This window comes from Rhineura floridana, chromosome 11 (assembly GCF_030035675.1).
Source record: "Rhineura floridana isolate rRhiFlo1 chromosome 11, rRhiFlo1.hap2, whole genome shotgun sequence".
Taxonomy (NCBI): domain Eukaryota; kingdom Metazoa; phylum Chordata; class Lepidosauria; order Squamata; family Rhineuridae; genus Rhineura; species Rhineura floridana.
The window spans coordinates 60,375,662-60,390,845 of NC_084490.1; the positions used below are offsets into that span (position 1 = coordinate 60,375,662).

A 15,184-nucleotide genomic window follows, 5' to 3' on the forward strand; every position below is an offset into this window, starting at 1 on the left:
GCAGGCAGCATGTATGTTCATGAAAATGGACTGCCTTCAAGTTGATTCCGACTTATGGCGACCCTGTGAATAGGGTTTTCAGGGTAAGCGGTATTCAGAGGTGGTTTACCATTGCCATCCTCTGAGGCTGAGAGGCAGCGACTGGCCCAAGGTCACCCAGTGAACTTCATGGCTATGTGGGGATTCGAACCCTGGTCGCCAACACTCTAACCACTATGCCACACTAGCTCCAGCATGTATGTTCATAATATTGGATTATCCCCCTTTGGGGTGCTGTTATTACTCTCTAAAGCCACTAGGTTCAGCTTTAAGGTGCAGCCTTGGAAGCTAATGTAATCTCTGTTAAATATTTATAATATGCCTTGTTTTTAGATTCTGCAGATAGCACAGTTCAGTGTCTGTCTTCTGCTTCTTGGAAAAAGTGTGCAGATAATGGGATAAGCTGAGTACAACATCCTTTGGCACAAAAACACTGTTTCCCCCCCTCTTCTCTCTTTCTTGAGCATCCAGCTTGTAGAAAAGTTCTGCAATAGAAGACTAGCTCGTCCAAATAAATAGTGCTGCCTTACGCATTCTATTAGTACAGTGCAAAATTAGGCTTGCGTTACTTCAGAAATACCATGATGTCGTCTTTAACACATTTTAACAATTGGATTGATTTGCAGTCACAATCTTTATTTTAACTTTTAACTTTTAAAGGTGGAATTTTAGTGTGGGTCACTTTGAACTGCGCTATGTTCCAGACACTGAAAAGAGAATGGGATTTATTGAAGGCAATTTAAAACCAAATCTAAACAAAGAAGATTCTAAAATCATTTCGGATGTGGAAGAGCAGGAGGCTGTAATGAAGGATACTGTGATAAAGGTCTCAGTAGCTGACTGGAAGGTTATGGCATTTAATAAGCAAGGAGGACATCTGGAATGGGAATACCAGGTACTGAAGATGGAAACATTTTAGCACTTTCTAGAAATATAGCATTGCCAAGAATATCTTGCATTTTCTATAAATGTTTTGTGGAATTTTAATAATATTTATGTTGTGTTGTATGTTCAGTATTTAAGTTAATGGAAAGCTGTGCACCGGAAAGATATTTGGTGTTACCGAGAATGCTTGGAACTGATTTCAAAATATCTATACTTTATCCGCAGTTCTGCACACCTGTTGCTTCTGCCTGGCTGGTTAAAGATGGTAAGGTAATTCCAATCAGCCTCTTTGATGATACAAGCTACACTGCCAATAATGGTATCTTAGAAGATGAAGAGGACCTTGTGGAAGCTGCCCGAGGAGCTACAGAGTCCAGTGTCTATTTAGGTATGGCACCTACTTCTGACATATGACATAATCTTTGTATTGTCTAAACCTTAGTAAACTGATTCTGGATTTTGTGTTTTTAGGTGTAGATTAAGTTCAGTGTTTCAGCAAAAAAAAAAAGGTTTTTTGCTTTGGCTGGGTAAAGTTCGTTGCTACATTGCGTTATCCTTGTTACAACAGTTTGTGCATCGGTATGAACAGTATGTTTCCATCCTGATTTCCCCCAAAGCCTAGGTTGCCATCCTGTACCCACTTACCCAGAAGTCAGCACTGTTAAACACAAAGAGACTTACTTTTGAGTAGGCATATATATCATTTTATTGTAAGTTAACTATACAGTGAATTCTTAGTGTGTTGCTTGGTCTTTAGCTCCTACAAAGCAAGTTCATCCTGGTTGCTAAGGAAAAAGGAAGGGCAAACTACAGAGATTCCAAGAACTGTTAGAAAATAAGGCAGAAGCAGGAAAAGGGAAGAGAACAAGTTCCTAAAGACCCCAGGGATTCCAGTTGCTTTGTGTCCAAATAACTCACTTATCAGTTGTAGCTGTTACTTCACCCATTGGCTAATAACACTGACAGGAGTAGCCAGGCTGGCTCATTTCACAGCAATCACTTAGAAGGGTACCTAGATATTTTTTGGGGAAAATGAAAGCTCAGATCTTGAGCTACCTGCTGGGGACACTAACGAAAGCCTCCATGGGCACCATGGAGTCTGTGGGCAGTGGGTTGGCGACCCCTGTTTTATTGAAGGTTGTTTTTAATGGTTTTTAATCCCCTGTGGGATCTTGTTTGTGCAGCCTTACCTTACTACAGCTTGAAGTTACTAAACAAGGGGAAGTCCTGACCTATCACAGGCCCCATCTCCACTGTACTTTTAAAACACTATCATATCACTTTAAATAATCATGGCTTCCCCAAAGAATCCTGGGAACTTTCACAGAGGTACAGTTCCCACAGTTCCTTGGGAAGAGGGATTGATTGTTAAACCATTCTTGTAGCTCTGTAACGAACTGCTTGACCATCTGTCAAAATTCATTTGACTTTGACGTGAAGCATGGAATACTGTACCAGTGTTTACTTATATGTTCAAATTCTTATCACTAGCTTTTGTTTAATAATTAACCAACCCCCAGTCTCTTGAGTTATGAAGTTGTGAGCTCACTGACAGTTCTTTTTAGGAGAAGGATGACATTCTTAATAAGGTGGCTCCTACCAATGGGACTCTGGAGGGAGGACTTTCTTTGAACTTCTTGCTCTGTGCGTGTCTCCTGAGAAGTAAAAGGACCTACAAGTTGGTTTAAGTCCCACTTCTTGGATTGGGAAGGCCAGACTTAAGGGTTCTTTCCAGTTGGTCGGAACTTCCTAACAATTCTCAAGGAAGAACAAGGACAAATTATTGTAATGCCAAGATCTCAGTTCGCTCCCCATGGGAGGCAGGCTTTAGGCCTTCATGGGCTCCCAGAGGATAACTACTGTAGCCAAAGTGGGTTTTACAAACTTTATAAGAAGGGTACTTGTCCAGATCACTCAGTTTCCATCTTCCCCTCTTTCAAACAGCATTATAACAGCTGTGATTTCAGTATCTATGCAAGGTAACTTTTAAAGGCCAAACACCTTCATTGTGATAAGGACTTTTTTGGGAATGATGGCTCTCCCACTCCAAGCCACTTCAGACATTCCTGCTTTCTTCCAAAACTAGACCTCGTGTTCATCCTTCTTGATCCATTCACCAGTCCCTGAGCACCTTGAAACCTTTTCAGACATGAGGTAATCAATCAGAAGAGTCAGCCCTCAGATCTAGTCAATGTCGTCTTTCTTTTGCCTGACACCTTGAGAAGATAAGTGGCAGTATAGGAGAGTCACTTTATTTCTTCTCATCAAGAAATTTGTTTGAGCAATCTCCCTGACTTCTCTGCCTCTAGTCTATCAGTTGCTATCATGGAGCCTCAATCTGGTCCTGACAATGTTTCCACCCCTTGGGGCTGCATCACTGAAAATTCTTGTCTTCAAAATACTATTCCTGGTTGCAGTAACTTCCTCACGCAGTCTTGGAGAATCCTGTCTGTTGAGTAGGAACGATTCATAGATATTATTCAAAACCTGTTTTGTGGTGGAGAATTAGTTATCCTAAAACCTTACATGACTTTTCCCAAGATGAATTTCTGCTTTTAGTTATATGGATACTGACAATTCAGACTCTGTCCCTGAAGGGGCTTACGTGTCAGTGTAGCTGCTGCTATTATAATAATAAATAATAATTTCAGTTTATTTATTGCCTAACACAAAATGCCTGTAGGTGACTTGCATACACCATTAAAAACAACCGTCAATGAAACAACAATGCCCATCACGAAGTATAACACAGTAACAGCAATAAGCACGATAATCCTATTCCCTCAAAAGCCTGCAAGAAGAGGTGGTACTTATCCTCACGCTGAACAGATGTTAATGGTAATGACAGGCTGGCCTTAGCCTGGAGAGGGCATTCCATAGTATATTATATATATTCTCCTTGTGAACTGTTGAGGGGAGCTTAGTGTATGATTATGGGAACCTTAATATTCTTTTAAATGTTTTTATGCTGAAGGGAAATCTAAACTTGAGCGAAACAGATTTCCCTTCTCTTTTGTTATGTGACTTCAAGTCGATTACGACTTATGGCAACCCTATGAATCAGTGACCTCCAATAGCATCTGTCATGAACCACCCTGTTCAGATCTTGTAAGTTCAGGTCTGTGGCTTCCTTTATGGAATCAGTCCATCTCTTGTTTGACCTTCCTCTTTTTCTACTCCCTTCTGTTTTTCCCAGCATTATTATCTTTTTTAATTAATCATGTCTTCTCATATTGTGTCCAAAGTATGATAACCTCAGTTTCATCATTTTAACTTCTAGTGATAGTTCTGGTTTAATTTGTTCTAACACCCACTTATTTGTCTTTTTCGCAGTCCATGCTATGTGCAAAGCTCTCCTCCAGCACCACATTTCAAATGACTTGATTTTTCTCTTATCTGCTTTTTTCACTGTCCAGCTTTCACATCCATACAGAGATCGGAAATACCATGGTCTGAATGATCCTGACTTTAGCGTTCAATGATTCATCTTTGCATTTGTGGACCTTTTCTAGTTCTCTCGTAGCTGCCCTGGCCAGGCCTAGCCTTTTGATTTCTTGACTATTGTCTCCATTTTGGCTAATGACTGTGCCATGATATTGATAATTCTTGACAAGTTCAATGTCCTTGTTGTCAACTTAAAAGTTACATAACTCTTCTGTTGTCATTACTTTAGTCTTCTTGATGTTCAACTGTAGTCCTGCTTTTGTGCTTTCCTCTTTAATTTTCATCAGCATTCACTTCAAATCATTACTAGTTTTGCTAGTAGTATGGTATTTCTCCTTCCAGTTTTCACACCTCCATCTTTGTCCAATCCTGCTTTCCGTATGATATGTTCTGCATATAGACTAAATAAATAGGGTGATAAAATACACCCCTGTCTCACACCCTTTCTGATTGGGAACCAATTGGTTTTTCCATATTCTGTCCTTACAGTAGCCTTTTGTCCAGAGTATAGGTTGCGCATTAGGACAGTGAAATGATGTGGCACCTCCCATTTCTTTTAAAGCATTCCATCGTTTTTCATGATCTACACTAGTGGTTCTCAAACTTTTTTGGTTCACGGTGCACTGTAAAACAAAAAAATTTTCTGGCACACTTCGTGTACAAAATTTAAAATATATTAATATATTTTAAACTATGAATAAAAATAAACTATAGAAAACTATTACTTACCCTATACAAATGGGTTTCTTCTCCTTTTTAAAATATACTTTCATAATATTTGAGGCACACCTAGCCACCTCTTAGGGCGCACCAGTGTGCCTGGGTGCACCGTTTGAGAATCACTGATCTACACAGTCAAAGGCTTTGTTGTAGAATCTATAAAGCACAGGGTGATTTTCGTCTGAAATTCTTTGGTCCATTCCATTATCCAACGTATGTTTGCAATATGATCCCTGGTGCCTCTTCCCTTTCTATCTGGCATTTCTCACTCCATATACGGTAAGAGCCTTTGTTGTTGAATCTTGAGCATTACTTTACTTGCATGGGATATTAAGGCAATAGTTTGATAATTACTGTATTCCCTGGGATCCCCTTTCTTTCGAATTGAGATGTATATTGAACGCTTCCAGTCCGTGGGCCAATGTTTAGTTTTCCATATTTGTTGACAAATTTTTGTCAAAATTTGGACAGATTCAGTTTCAGTAGCTTATAGCAACTCTATTTGTATACCATCTGTTCCTGGTCATTTGTTTCTTCCAAGTATTTTAAGAGCAGCTTTCACCTCACATTCTAAAATTCCTGGTTCTTCATCATACAGTTCCTCCATGAATGAATCTGTCATCCTTGCATATCTGTTATAGAGTTCTTCAATGTATTGCTTCTCTTCTTTCATCTTGGTCATTCAGTGCATTCCCCTGTTGATTATTCAACATCCCTACTCTTGGTTTAAATTTTCTTTTCATTTCTCTAATCTTTTGGAATAGGGCTCTTGTTCTACCCTTTTTGTTGTCCTCTTCTATTTCTATACAATAACCATTGTAATAGTTCTCTTTGTCCCTACATACTAGTTGCTGTATTGTTGCATTTAGGTTCTAACCGTATTTCTATCTCCTTTTGCTTTTGCTTTCCTTCTCTCTTGAACCATTTGAAGAGTTTCTTCAGTCATCTATTGAGGTCTTTCTCTCTTTTTAACTAGAGGTATTGTCTTTTTGCATTCTTCCCTGATAACGTCTCTGACTTCACTACATAATTCTTCTGGTTCTCTGTCAACTAAGTTTAAAGTCTCAAATATGTTCCTTATTTATCTTTATATGCTTCTGGGATGTTATTTAAATTGTATTTTCGCATTATGATTGCTTTGTTCTTCTTTAGCTTTATTCTGATTTTCTATACGACCAGTTCATGATCTGTACCACAGTCTGCTCCTGGTCTTGTTTTTGCAGAAAGTATGGAACTTCTCCATCTTCTGCTACCAATTACATAATCAATTGGATTCCTATATTGACCATTTGGTGATGTCCACGTGTACAGTTGTCTTTTCAGTTGCTCAAAAAATGTGTTTGCAAGAAACAAATTATTGGCTTCACAGAATTCAATAAGTCTTTCTCCTGCTTCATTTCTATCTCCTAAGCCCTGTTTACCCACAATTCCTAGTTCTTCTCTGTTCCCTACTTTTGCCTTCCAGTCCCCCATGATTATCAGCACATCTTGTTTTGGTGTGTGATCAATTTCTTCCTGAATTTCTTCGTAAAATCTCTCCAATTCCATTTCTTCTGCATTTGCAGTTGGAGCGTAGATTTGGATGATGGTTACGTTAATAGGTTTCCCATTTAATCCCATTAATGTAAACCGCCCAGAGAGCTTCAGCTATGGGGCAGTATATAAGTACAATAAATAAATAAATAAATAATGTAACTCGCTCCGACCTCGCTCCCAATTGCTTTTGCTACATTACTTCTCACTATTAAAGCAACACCATTTCTTAATTTCTCATTTCCTGCATAAAATACTTTGTAGTTGCCTGATTGAAAATGTCCCTTTCCTGTCCATTTTAATTCACTCACACCAAGTATTGTAATGTCGAAGTGTTCCATTTGTTACTTGACAATTTCTAACTTTCCCTGGTTCATGCTTCCCACATTCCATGTTCCTATTGTGTATGTTGTACAACTCTGGACTCTCCTTTTGCATCTACAGTAGTGCCCCTTTTCTCGGCCCCCCGCTTTTTGGCGTTCTGCTAATACGGCGCCAGCAGGGCGATCAGCTGGAGGGGGGCTGGAGCTCCCCGCACTCCAGCTGATCGTGCCGGAGGAGGGGAAGATCAGCTGTAGAGTGCTACAGCTGATCTTCTCTTCCTTGGGGGCAGTCAGACTCCTGCACTCCAGCTGATCGTGCTGGAGGAGGGGAAGATCAGCTGTAGCCTGCTACAGCTGATCTTCTCCTTGGGGGCGGTCAGACTCCTGCACTCCAGCTGATCGTGTGCTACAGCTGATCTTCTCTTCTTCTGGCGCGATCAGACTCCTGCTCGAGCTGATTGCGCCGGAGGAGAAGAAGATCTGATCTTCTCCTCTGGGGCGATTAGCGTGTTAGGTTCCAGACCCCCGTGCTACAGCTGATCTGGTTTTCTGCGGTTTTTGCTGTCTGGCGGGGGTCTGGAACCTAACCTGCCGTGTGAGTGGGGCCCTACTGTATGCGCATCAGCCTCTGGGCTTCCTTTCGGCTTTGACCCAGCTGCGTCATTAGTCACAGCGCTACTCATACTTGTCCTTTGTTCTTCCCCAGTAGCTCGGTGAGTGTCTTCTGACTTGGAGGTCTTATCTTCCAGCACTATCTTGTGTTGCGTTTTGGATACTCTGTTCATAGGGTTTTCGTGGTAAGAGATATTCAGAGGTGGTTTACCATTGCCTTCCTCTGAGTTTGGATCCATCTTAGTCTGGTGTCTCAGCTTTGACCATTCCGCCTTGGGTGCCCCTGCTAGGAGTCTAACCTCTTGGTCTAGACTCCTGACGGCATTGCTCTCAGCTTCTTCAATACTCTCAAACCCCCTCACCATGTTAAAGTGTGCATCCTAGAGGGGGACTTGTCTTTAAAGGTATTGATATAAACAGATTCCTGGCATTTTTGCTCTGTTTTAAATAAGAGAAGTGCTATAGAGTACTCTAATGGCATAAGTATTGGGCTATCAATATCAGTATTTTAAGGAATCTTTATCTGTGCTGCTTTATTAAAATCCTGGCATATTTCTCTTTCCTTCTTGGATTTCAATTCTTTGGATGACTCCACAAGGCAACTGTAAGAATGAACAAGGATAGTTACATTCTTAACACATGGTGCTATAGAAATAATAATATGCCATGTGTATTACTAAGGATCTCAAGCAAACTCCTTTCTTGCTGATCATAAATTTGATTTTAGCTATGGGATTTGACAACTGAAAGAAATGGAATCTCGAGTTTTCAATTTACTTCTAAAATTTCTCATGTAAAAATTATATGTAGCAAGAATGTGAAATGGGTGCTAGGGTATGTAAATGATTTTATTTATTAATTAGTTTAGTGTAGTACATGTTTCAGGTTCCTAGCTAGGTAGATGTATTGATGTCATCTTGCAGTATAGGCAGTGCATCTTTTGCATTGTTGTAGCATTCTCTGCTTATACATTTCTATTCTCTTTCCCGCTGTTCTTGAAGGCACAAAATAATAAATATAATAATTCTAAATATAAGTAATGATCTTTCATTTATTACGTAGGAATGTACAGAGGCCAGCTGTATCTTCAATCATCAGTCAGAATTTCTGATAAGTTTCCAACCAACCCTAAGGCTCTGGAGACCAGGAATGATAATGCAGTTATCCCTTTGCCTGTAATCAAGTGGAAACCATTGATTCGTAAGTGATGTACCTGGGATTATATTTTTCTCCAGAGGTGGTGAATGCATGATATTGTGGGATTATGTCGCCCTCTTGTGGCCAGAGACAGGAAACACAAACTAGTCTTTGTTGAGCATGCACCCCTCTTCAGTCCATTTCCTGTCTCGGGACAGAGCAGATGTGTGTTTCACACCCCACTTCTGTCCACTTTTATCCCAGGCTTGTGTTTCTTGTTTCTTTCTGTGGTTGCTTGTGGGGGTGCTTGGTCTTTGTCCTTTCATTGTGTGAGTCTCTGTTCTGTAGATTTACTTTCCACTTGGTGCTTTAGGGCTGTTAATCTCTAGTTGGTTTGACTAATTCTGCTATATTACCTTAATAGTCTTAAGTAGCCCAGCTGTGTTTCCTTAAAAGTTTAAAGTGACCCTGCTGTGTCCCCTTTAACAGTCCTGAGGAAAACCAAACATAAAACCGTCCTTTTGTCTCTGTGTTGCCTGTGCCACCTTTTCCACCTCTTTCCTTGCAACACCTTGCTTTGCAGGAGCGGACTAACAGTTTTTAAACACTTGACTGGCTGTGGGGAAAGTTTTTGTTTAAAGGTCCACCACGCCATAACGCCAGGCGTTGCTGGAGCCTTTGAGTGCTGCTTGGACTTCATTTGCTGAGGCGAGTGTTGGAGGAGCGGTAGACAAAAATGGAGGCAACAGCCACAGTGTCTACTGTAACAGTTGAAAACAACAGTAGCAAACTCGCTCCTCTGCTCATGGGTGATGCTTCGGGAGCAACAAACAGCCACAACAAGGGCAGCTGAGTTGCTGAGGACCAGGAAGGCATGCTATATAGGGGAGGCATGGCCAAGGTCAGTCGAAGTACACTAATTCAGCCCGGCAAAATTGCAGGTAGGAGTGCAGCTGCGCTCGTATCAGAGGAGGAGGATGTGCAGCAGCCACCTTAAATGCAAGTACAAGGGGCTGTTTCATGTGTGTTACCTTTAGCACGTGATGAATATTCAGACTTACAAGCTACCCCATTGCACCAGCAGTAGCCAGTGACACTTCAGTTTCTGAAAAATCTGTGGTCTCCGTAAATAAAACTCTGGGCGTGTATGAGCTAACTACTTACATTCAGATCAGCTGAGTCTCAGCAGGACAGTCAGTCCATGTGGCTGTCTCCATCCCTTTTTGCAGCAGATAAGAGAAGCCCGGCTAGGAGATGCATCTCAGCAAGTGAGAAATTTGGTCAAGTGCACACAACAGTAGCATCTACTGGCAAATTGGGTGTACTGCAGTCTTCTAAATCAGTGTGACAGGCTAGTTAAAAAAAATTGTTACCAAATTCTTCCAAGCTACACAGCAAGTGGATTGGACTGTGAAAGGCTAACCCAAATTGTGTTTGCATTTTGACAACTTTGTAGGGCAGTCCAATATGTCAGAGAGGAGGTCAGGTCTGCATTCACTATAGCTGCCCAATTTCCCTGCTTTTTAAAGTTTGATAGAAATATCTGTTGGCTATAGGTACATTCTTAAACTGCAAGTTTTTTTGCCTGTTAGTGAATTTCCCTGCTTTTTAATCCGGGAGGTAAGAAATGTTATCCTGTGCAAGCTTGCTGAGAATGGATTGATCATTTGCATGCTTATTGAGTTCATTGGGATTTACTCCTCTGCAATCATGTTTAGGATAGGTGAAACTGACCACAGGGGATGGGGAAGGGAGGGGAGGGGAGGACTGGGAGGGGAGCAGGCAGGAGGGGAGAGGAGGAGAAGGACAGGTTTGATTATTTGCGTGTTTATTGAATTCAATGTGATTTACTCCTGTGCAATCATGCTTAGGATAGGTAGGTAAAGCTGACCGGGGGGGGGGGAAAGGGAGGGCTGGAGTGGGCAGGGGAGGAGGAAGAAGGAAGAGGGGGGAGAAGGAAGGGAGAGAAGAAAGGAAGGAGGGGGAAAGCAGGTCTGATCATTTGCATGCTTATTGCGTTCAGTGGGATTTACACCTATGCAATCATGCTTAAGATAGGTAAAACTGACCATGGAGAGGAGGAAGGGGAGGGGGAGGAAGGGGAAAGAGGGGATGGGAGGGGGAGGGAGGGGGAGGCAAGAGGAAGGAGATAGGAGGGAGAAGGGAAGGTCAGTTTGATCTAGGGTTGCCAGGCTGAGGGCCTGAGAATGCTTCTGTATCTTTAAGAGAAGAGAAAATTCAGCCAAGTGCAGGTTTTCTTGCAACACTGTAATGGGAAAAACCACAAGGTGAAATTCTCCCTTCCCCCTGCACAAGTTTTAAAGATACAGAAGACCTCTTGGAGGCTGGGCCTGGCAACCCTAGTTTGATTATTTGCATACTTTCTGAGCTCAATGGGATTTATTGTGAACAGTATCATTGCTTTTCAGCATTTTCCTCACCTTTTTATTCTGCAGCAGGCACATGTAGTCTCCCACTCAAATTTAAACCAAAGCTGTCCCTGGCCACATCCACACCAGGCCTTTATTTCACTTTGGAGAGTCATGGTTTCTCTCAAAGAATCCTGGAAAGTGTAGTTAGTGAAGGATGTTGAGAGTTGCTAGGAGACGCCCTGTTCCCCTCACAGACCTTCAATCAGAGTGGCTGGCTGTTAAACCACTCTGGCCACTGGAACTCTGTCAGTGGAATAGAAGTCTCCTCTCAGCACTCTTCACAAACTACACTTCCCAGGATTCTCTGGGGGAAGCCATGACTGTCTCACGTGAAATCAAAGTCTGGTGTGGGTGTGGCCCCCAGATTAGCCAAGCCCAGCAGCTGTGAGTCTGGCTTTTGGAACACTGACAATTGGTTCTTACTGAGCATGCCCCACGTTCATAGGGTTCCAGCCAAAATTTGTTAAATTAATTAAAAATCAACCAGACATTTTTTAACGTTTAAACTGCAGAAGATGAGGGTCAGAGTATGGGGCAAGGTCAGTAATAGGATTACAGATACTCTGTGAACATGGCTGATTTTTAATGAATTTCAACAGATTATGAGAACTCTCAGAGAAAAAAATCCAGAAGGCATCTGGGTTTTCTTTTCTCTCTCTTTAGACTTTGAACTCTCAATTCTGTCTGACTGTTTTGTGTATCGCCATGAAAATGTAGAGGGTTGTTAAGCAAGCGTTCCTGAGTTCAGGACTATAAGTTTTGTAAGGTTGTGTTTTGAAATGAGCTTATGGGAAGCATCAGAATGGCATGGGGGGTTATTTATATTATAAATTCCTGAGGAGTAAGAAGGCTCCCCTAGAGGACCACCCTATAGTAAGCCTGCTGGGTTAAAAGAACAATAATATTAATAATAACAAATAAAATAAAGATGAGCTCGTTTTTTCAAGTTTTCCATAAGGCTTCGGCTGTATCCTCTGCAATGACGTATTTGCTATTATTTTCCCCACGGTTTGCAGTTTGTAAGCTAAAGAACTTCTGGAATGGTCTTGATGCTTGCTTTATTATCTGCCCTTTGGCAGCAGGTCCCAGGGCAGAGTAAACCATTTGAACAAATTAACCTTTAGAAGCATTTGTTACCCTGTACAATTTGTGTAACTTGTCATGGTGTACACACCTGCAGTTCTTTTCCTCCAGTTCAGTAGCAAACGTGATGCATGTTTTAATTTGACTCTATTCCTTGTCTTTGACAGATAGTTTTGTGGATATATGCTTCTTCATATATTCCCTAACTAGTGGAAAATAAAGTTTCTAGGCCTTCTGTTGTTCCTTTGTGTTCATTTATACAACAGTTTAAGTTTTCTATTACTGGCACTCTGCAGGTTCTCTCAGCTTGGCAATATTTTAGGGATTGTCTGGAGGTATGAGAAGTTTCACTGGGCTGGAGCTTCTCTGACTGATTTTGAAGCATTCAAAGAGTTCAGTTGCCTAAATTACCTGGTGTCCATTAGTGAGCTTCTCCTAGCTGGAACTTCTCTGGTTGCCTTCAAAACATCTAGGGAGTTTGGTTGCCTAAATTCTTTGGTGTCCGTTAGTGATAATCTTTCTACCTTGATCATGCTGAGAGAGATCTCTATCCCGCTATTCTGGATGTAGCATAACTACGTAGCCAGAAAGGGTTCTGGCATATGTATTTACTTTTGTTGTTGTTGTTTAAGCATGTAACTACATCCAAGATTCAAGACATTAGCGGAGGCTGCCATTATCTTTCTTTTACTGCTAGGAGCTGTACAGGGGTTTCTGATTGGTTTCTGAAGGTGACTGCTGCTAAGATTGATTGATTGATTGATTTTAAAATTTCTACCCCGCCTTCCGGCCAAAAGGCCCTCAAGGCGGCTTACAAAAAAAAAGACTACTTTCTATTCAATGATTCATCAAGCTAGCTTCTAGGTGACCACACAATGTAGTGCTAGTGAATCCTTGAGCAAAGTAGCCTAATATTTGTCATGTTCCTTGCCAGAGATGTGAGATCTTACTGCTGATCACTAAGAGTTGGTTTTCATACAGTAACTGTAGACTAAAAGTCTCTAGACTTGCACCACTATGGACCACTGCTCAGCACTTAACATAGTGGCCAGGTCTACTTATCACTTTTCCACTAATACCTCTTTGGCATCTCCAGTGCAACTCAAGGCTGCCTTCTGCATCCCCGTCTGATTGGCTGAGTGTCTCTGCTTGGAAGTTGAACAGAAAGGCCATCTAAAGACTTACATAATAGTTAAAGCCTAATTCCATAGACAGCTGGAGTTGAGTTTTCAACTTTTTGTCCATCGCCCTTGCATCCAAGGGAGGAGGCATAGCGTTCTTTGGTTGTCAGGAGGGCAGTAAAAGTATACATTAACGGATCAAAGCCAATAACTCAGACAGAGACAATGCTTGCATCCTTGAACCCAGTCACCTTGGGGAAGAAAGTAATAAGCTTAACATTGGCAAGGTAGATTAAAGTGTACACTGCTTTACTTTGAGTTACCGTGGTTGCCTCTACCAAGGCATATTGTAGCACATTGAACAAGGGCGGCCTCCACAACTGCAGCAGTTTCACTTCATGCACATCTTCATAAGTCACCAACATCTGCTGTTAAGCATTATAAATGATAAAATATGCTTCTGCTGAGGCGGTGTTTGGGACATAAGTACTCCACAATGTTCCTTAAACAAAAAATAACTCACCAGGGAGGTATAAGCTTTAGTACATCCCACCATGTCATGTGTTCACCACCTCTGGAGAAGGGACCATTGTCCTTATCTGAAAGGTGGTTCTCAGAGGTGTTGAACACATGCCATGGGTCCTCCCGTGATAGGGTGGAACCAAGGTAGAAAAGAATTGGTGTCGTTCAGATTGTGTTTTGAGGATTTGTTATTTGAACAGTGCTATTTATTATCTTGCGTGAATGTAATTTGAATAGTGTTATTGCCTTGCATGCGAGTTTTAAGAGGTTGTTTCTGAGAGTTTTAAGAGGTTGCTCCTTCTCGTCATGAAATGGACTGGGTGGGGCACATGCCCAACAGACAAAATCCAGTTTGTGTTTCATGTCTCCAGCCATGAGAGGAGGACATTATTTATTTATTTATTGTATTTGTATACCGCCCCATAGCCAAAGCTCTCTGGGCAGTTTACAGTAACTAAAAAGATTAAAAACAAATATACAAGTTTAAAACACATCTTTTAAAAACAATTTAAAACACACTTTAAAAAATTTGAAAAAACACATGCTAAAATGCCTGGGAGAAGAGAAAAGTAATCCAACCATGTCATGTGTTCAGCATCTTGTGAGAAACACCTTTCAGGTAAGGACCATGGGCCCTTTTCCAAACTGGAAGGTGATGAACTATACTCTGATTTTTAAAAACATTTTACAGTAGGGTCCCACCCAGAAAGTGGGGCCCTACTGTATTCCAGTCACTGCGCTCCAGCTGACAGGGATCAGCTGTAGTGCGCGAGCTCCCTGCACTACAGCTGATTGCCCCGCTGGCGCAGCTGTATTAGCAAAACGCCAAAAAGTAGGACCCTACTGTACTGTTCTTTGACTAGACATTTGTATTAAAATATTGATACTTCTCTGTATATTTCCTATAAATTTTCACTTCTAACTTGGATATTCCATCAAAGTTTCAAAGAGCAATAGTCCTGTTAGGAAAAGAAGAAATTGATTGTATCCCATGTTAGTCTACTCAGAGTAGACTCACTGAAATTGATGGACAAGACTGACTTGGGTACATTAATTTCAGTGGGTTCACTCTGAGTAGAGCTTGGTTAGATATAGCCCAATGGTCCTCATGCCACTTATGGTTGGGGAGCAGTTTGATGCAAAGTTCTTGTACTGCAGCAGTGATGAACTTTAAAAAAAAATTATATGGTTTTCTGGAAAGTTCTGAGCCAAAGATTTCCAGTACTTCGAATCTTTTGAGATCCAGTTTACCATGTTTATTTGAAGCAGAAAGAATGCTGTGTTCATTTTATGTGTTGTACAACTATAGCATTCTACATTGTTGAATTGAAAT

The 15,184-nt window shown here is 41.2% G+C and overlaps 1 protein-coding gene across 3 annotated transcripts in view; it reads left to right on the forward strand.

Moving 5' to 3' along the window:
• The window catches only part of EIF2AK3 (eukaryotic translation initiation factor 2 alpha kinase 3), a 59,580-nt gene that overhangs the window by 25,641 nt on the left and 18,755 nt on the right, over positions 1-15,184 (forward strand). For all 3 annotated transcript variants that reach the window (XM_061589618.1, XM_061589616.1, XM_061589617.1), the window contains exons 5-7: positions 700-934; positions 1,150-1,312; positions 8,619-8,756. In XM_061589618.1, the coding sequence (XP_061445602.1) occupies positions 700-934; positions 1,150-1,312; positions 8,619-8,756 (536 nt within the window). The remainder of the gene's footprint in view (positions 1-699; positions 935-1,149; positions 1,313-8,618; positions 8,757-15,184) is intronic.